General features: G+C 43.8%; 1 protein-coding gene across 1 annotated transcript; it reads right to left on the bottom strand.

The window, feature by feature from the left end:
• Positions 1 to 863: 863 nt before the first annotated feature.
• On the bottom strand, positions 864 to 5,034 carry LOC125528699. Its single transcript, XM_048693135.1, has 3 exons — positions 4,639 to 5,034; positions 1,519 to 3,715; positions 864 to 1,319 (listed from the first exon to the last, which is right to left on the bottom strand). The coding sequence occupies exons 1-3, from the start codon at positions 4,911 to 4,913 to the stop codon at positions 864 to 866; spliced, it is 2,928 nt and encodes a 975-aa protein (XP_048549092.1). The 5' UTR covers positions 4,914 to 5,034.
• Positions 5,035 to 5,480: the final 446 nt, after the last annotated feature.

Below are 5,480 nucleotides of genomic sequence, written 5' to 3'. Positions count from 1 at the left end.
CCGGCCGCGCTCGCTTGAGATCTGCCGGAGCTCCGGCCTCCGGCACCCCTCGAGAGGTTAGGGCCATTTTATTGCCAAACTCTAGGGTTCGCATCGGCTGTTGGGCACCCTCTGTGCTCAAATCGGCAGCGGGGTTTGATCCGAGAAGCAAAAGTTAGTGGTTTCTGGGGCATTGCTACTGACTACGGTAGTATTAAATGGCCAGTCGCGTCGTGGGTGGGTGCAAATTCAGCTTTGGTGGTGTTGGAATAAACCTGGATTTTACAATGTTGCTGTGCGGATTTTACATAGCACCTACATCGCCTCCTGGGGGCACGGTCATAGATTTGGCCTTCTTGCCTCATTTATGTCACTGTCCACATGAAGCAGAATTATTCATAGCAAGAATAACATCATGCTATCTCCCTGTTGTCCCAACCTAGATGCATAATCCTAGATTTTCTTCTAAACATTGGACCTTTGTTTTGAAACACAACCCTTCATTGCATTGGCACCAACCTTATGAGAATTTCCCTGTAACAGTATATGCTAAAACAGTGATATGGATTAACTAGTTACAGATAGAACCATTTGATTATGCATAATAATAGAAATCATTTGTTACCACTGCAAACGAAAGTATTTTTCATTGTCAAATACAGAACACATACCCACTATTTTTCATCTCAGGTTCAAATTACAAATATGAAATCTCTAAAACTATATCAGCACCTTGGGACTCTAAAGCCAAGATTGTTCTTTTGTCCACATCTGCATTCTTGTTATCAAATCTAAATCCACGGTGTCACTTATTGTACTACAACATACAGTTCACTACAACTGTAGATGGAGAATCTTCTACAACTCTCTTATGAAATGATATTTCAACTTTGTTCAGAAATCCTACCATCTACGATTGAATCGCAGTCAGTCACTAGCTCTTTTGCTCTTGCCACAAGGGCGGAGATAGGGGTGCTGTACTCCATGAGACCTGCATCACCCAATAAGAGTTTGTAGTCCTCAGCCTTCGACAGTGTTTGTTCTACCACTGATAGGGCTTCTGTCATCCTGAATTCGTTGAAACAGTTTGCATAGTGATAATTGCACTCCACCATGTTAATGACTTGCTCAAGTATCACCCTTCTGATCCCAGGACAATGAGCACTAGGTTCCATGTTTGCATTCAACGCATCAATCAGCCTCTTCACGAATCTCTGCTTAATCTGACCGCCCTCTAGTTCTTCGGTAAAGTCTTTGGGGATGATTCTACAAATCTGTGAACTAAGGCCAATGAGGATCTCTAGTTCTGCCCCTTCCACATCAATTATTTTTTCCAACACCTGTAGTGAAATGTATCGTCATTAATGACAATATAATGTGCAACTATACTATGTTATTCAGTGATAAGTAAACATGCAGAAGTAAAAAATTGCAGGTTAAACTAACACAAACAACTTTACGCACAAGAACAAGTATAAATAGTAAACTTCATTAGCCACCTCTAATAGTGCAGTCATTGCTTGTATTAACAGGGCTCACCTCTCTCAAGGTATGAGATAGTTCCTTCAGGTCTGACTCTCTGAGCTCGGGTTGAGCGTGTAGGCACAGATTGCGCAACAGGCTTGCTGCCACATATATGTACTTGCCATGGATCGAGATCATAGGTTTGAGTTTCTTAATGAACTCCGGTTCCTTCAACACAATCAAGCAATTTTGGACACTTTCTGTTGTGAGCATTGCCAGTGCTTGCCCGGTGACCTTCCGTGATAAGTGATCAGCATTGGTACTCATGATTCCTTCTCCATTGATAAATGTCTGCGTCAGCCTAATGATGATCAGTTGAATGCGACCAATCTCCTGCCTTGTGTTCCCATCAATGGCAATGTTCCTGAGGATTCCTGCCACCAACTTTATCAATTCCTGGCTGCTCCCGTTATATTCCAAGGTTTCTGCAAGGTTTCTCAATAGCAAGGGATGTTTTGATATCTTGTACCGCAGTGTTATGCCGATTTCCCCGCCAATGCTTGCGAGTCTTTGCAGCACTGTCAGTGATGACTTAAGCAGGAGCTTTTGTTGTGTTTCGGTATCCACAGTGTTCATGGCATGTCTGAATCTTGTGAATCCTATGATCTTCGGGATGAGGTTAGCTGCATTGCTGATTTGCACACAGTTTTCCTGATCACAACCAGCAAGACTTTCAATAATTGACATGGCCAGTGCAGGGAGAAGATCATGGTCTGTCGGTAACTGCTCCTTGGGAACCGAACATAATTCTAAAATATGCTGCCAGCATTTGAGTATGTAAGAATTTGGCTTGTCATTGCAGGCTTGTTGGGTTGAGCAGGCTTGTGTTTCCTCGAGCAGGTTATCGGTGTCTTGAAGTTGTTCTCGTCTTTGCCCTTGGTTATCAGCTACATCCCTTACTGTATGTTGCTCTTGGCCATCTTCCAGAAATTGGTCTTGTTTTTCTTGTTCATCATCTGTGTCCAGAAGCAGATTTCCTCTTTTTGTTCCACTGTCAGCATCAAGAAGTGCGGACACAAGCTGTATTGTACCGGGGAAAGTGACGACACGGAGGTCCTTTGCAAGTTCAGCGGTGACCTTCGCAGCATATAATCTGATAGTTATATCCTTTGGACTTGTCCAATCCAACATGCTAATTATTCTGGCCACTGTCTTGGTAGAAGTGGCGAGTTTTGAAAGTAGCTGTGCCTTGGTTGGCTCCCTTTGCAGAAAGCTGTGCATCATCTGAATACCATAGATCTGATTCTTGGATGAATCCGAGTTTAGAGAATCCATGGCAAAGTTACTCAGGCTGATCTTCTTTGGAGCAAGCACACCCTCCTGCATGCATTTCTCCAAGGCGTACGCATAGTACAGATCGACAGATTTCACTCCCCAGTAACCTCTAAACCCACCACAATGGACAAGGAATCTCCGAGGGATGAAAGAAAATAACTCGAGCATGCAAGCCACAGCGTAGAGGACTCCTTGCCCAAGCACCATCCAATAGAAAATTCTGAGAGATGCTTTCAGGTTCTCTTGATCATCCTTGTACTCATGCTGTAAGCCCAAGCTTGCTAGCCAGATACGCACCACTGCTGCTGGAACCTGGAAGTTGCCAAATGACACCACCACCAAGGCACACGCTTGAACTATCAAGATAACAAGGATGTTCGTGGGTTGACCTAACTGTAGGATGTACACCTGCATCCCTAGCGCAGCAATCATGCACAAGTTTATAACAACTCGGTGCCAAAATTCCTGTTTGCTGCCAAGAATACTATCCGCTAGTTTAATGACTCTGGTGAACCGTAGCCTGCTTATTGTTACCAATAGCACTGGCACCAGTAGTGTTGTGAATACAATCCAACTGATCAGGCCAATCCATCTGTTGTATGGATCATGATCATCACCATCATATGTGTATTTATTAATACAAGCTGATAGAGGGGGAGCCGTGAGTAAAATTGCAACCAAGGGGCTCCATAGCGATGTGGCACGGCTTAGCGGTTTCCATATGTGCAGTTTCAGCCCGGACAGGAACCGGACAGTTGCAAGTATTATTACCATCGCTAGAAGCGTCATATCAGTCATATAATATTTCCTCCAGAGGATCACGAAAACATCAAAAAAGCATAGTACCACAACCAGTCCATTCCATCCCATAGGTCTAAAGGCTCCCCTTGTGTTAAAGAACAGTTGGTAATCCATTCTGTTGTTGCGGGTGAACATCCTGAATTATCAAGTATGCATATATGGTGTCATTAAATGATATATGGACACAAACCCAAGATGATGAGCATCCAGATCATACTCCAGTGTTTAAGAAAGATAGACATGATTCCAGTAGATCATAATAATGCTAGGTTCTTGTTAAATCGGACCCTAACTGTGCTAAGCCTAGCTTGGTGGCATTGATGCAGCAATAGGCAGAGTATATTTTTCTACTAGCGGTCGATGAACTAGTTGCAAGTATAGATGTTTCCAATGCATGCCCTGCTAGTTTCAAGTTTGGGTCGTTAAACCTAATTTCATGACAGGGACGGTAGAAAAGTTGCATTATTCTAGGAGAACACCGACGGCGTACCTATAATTGAGTGATAATTGTTATTATTATATAATTACTCACATGTTGTCAATATACAAGTTTCCATGGCTTAACTGGGGAAAGTCTAACAGGAAGTTAGGAACCTATATCCATAATTGGGGAAAGGCTAATTTCAATCGTTAGATTGTACACTTCAAAACTTCCAATTTTTTTATGGTACTACGTAGTGTTAATTTAGGTACATGTACACAAATTGGAGAGAGAAGCCTAACCCAACTTGTTTGGGACTAAAGACTTTGTTGTTGTTGTTGTAGTACACAGATTGGAGAGAGAGAAAGGTCATAACAAAGCTCATCAATGCAGGTGGGTGACCATGGGCTAGCAATCAATCAGCCAGCCTCATATCCTCCTGGCCATATTGCGCTAAGCAGTACTGGCGCTAAGGTATGAGCATCCATTACACTCTTTTCTGCCAACAAATGTTCCTAAATTAACGCTTTATGATATGTTGAGGTTAATTTTGAGAACTTCTGTAAAAATGTACAAATCAGCGAGAGGTTTCTATTCATGGATGTATGTATGCTCACAAAAACTGATTATCGTCATACCTTATAGCTTCGAGGAATACTATCGCTGCTGCATACCAAAAATCATGATCCAAACTGAGATCCTTGGAGTAGCCTCCGAGCAGGACAACAGTCGCCCACGTGAAGGCCAGCGTGCCCAAGGCATTGCCAAGCCTCTCGATCAGCGCGACGAAGCGAACAAAGTGATTCAGCCCCATTTCCGGCTTGGCAGCAGCAGCGGCCTTGCCTACTTGTCTGGCACCGTAATGAGATGGTGGCATTGAGATGCAGTGCTCTCTCCCTCGTCCGTTGGCCATTGCTTGGACGGGCTCGGGAGCTTCTCAGCGGCGATGACTGTCTGATTATCTATGCAACAGTGAATGAGACCCAGATGCTACGGATTGCCATATGGCATGGTAACACCACGCTGCCGTTGCCTGTCACGGTAGGTGAGTCGATTAGTTAAACCTCGGAATATATAATAGTGGACGTGCTTTTAAGAAAAGCATGCCAAAGTGCCATGCATGGTGCCTGCCTTCATCGGCATGCCTTATCCATCACATGCGCACATGTCATTGAACTAGGAGGACATACACTGATGATCTCATGACCATGTGGCTGGATTTAAAATTCATTGCCAGTTCTAAAGGAGTGTCTTCCTCCAAATCACTGTATGAGTGAACTTGAGAGGTGCCCAAACCTGCCGTGTTGCCAGCTGTATGGCAAATTAAAATTTCCCCCAAGATGCAGGGTTTCCTGTGGCTTCTATCCCAGAACAAAGTGATGGCCTGTGATAACTTGAGGAGGAGGAGGGGCATGGCAAAACCTCTCGAGTGTAGACACTACTGAAACTGAGTCGGTGCAGCATTTGTTTTTTGAGTGTA

The sequence above is a fragment of the Triticum urartu genome, unplaced genomic scaffold, assembly GCF_003073215.2.
Source record: "Triticum urartu cultivar G1812 unplaced genomic scaffold, Tu2.1 TuUngrouped_contig_5045, whole genome shotgun sequence".
Classification (NCBI taxonomy): domain Eukaryota; kingdom Viridiplantae; phylum Streptophyta; class Magnoliopsida; order Poales; family Poaceae; genus Triticum; species Triticum urartu.
Note: the sequence above shows the minus strand (reverse complement) of the source record. Positions and strands in the feature narration are given on the sequence as shown.

Excerpts from the sequence above, each read along its gene's own strand:
- LOC125528699 (XM_048693135.1), bottom strand. The coding sequence starts at position 4,913 with ATGGCCAACGGACGAGGGAGAGAGCACTGCATCTCAATGCCACCATCT. Across the intron at positions 3,716-4,638 it reads GTATTCCTCGAAGCTATAAG|GATGTTCACCCGCAACAACA; the intron begins GTATGACGATAA and ends TTGATAATTCAG. Across the intron at positions 1,320-1,518 it reads TATCTCATACCTTGAGAGAG|GTGTTGGAAAAAATAATTGA; the intron begins GTGAGCCCTGTT and ends ATTTCACTACAG.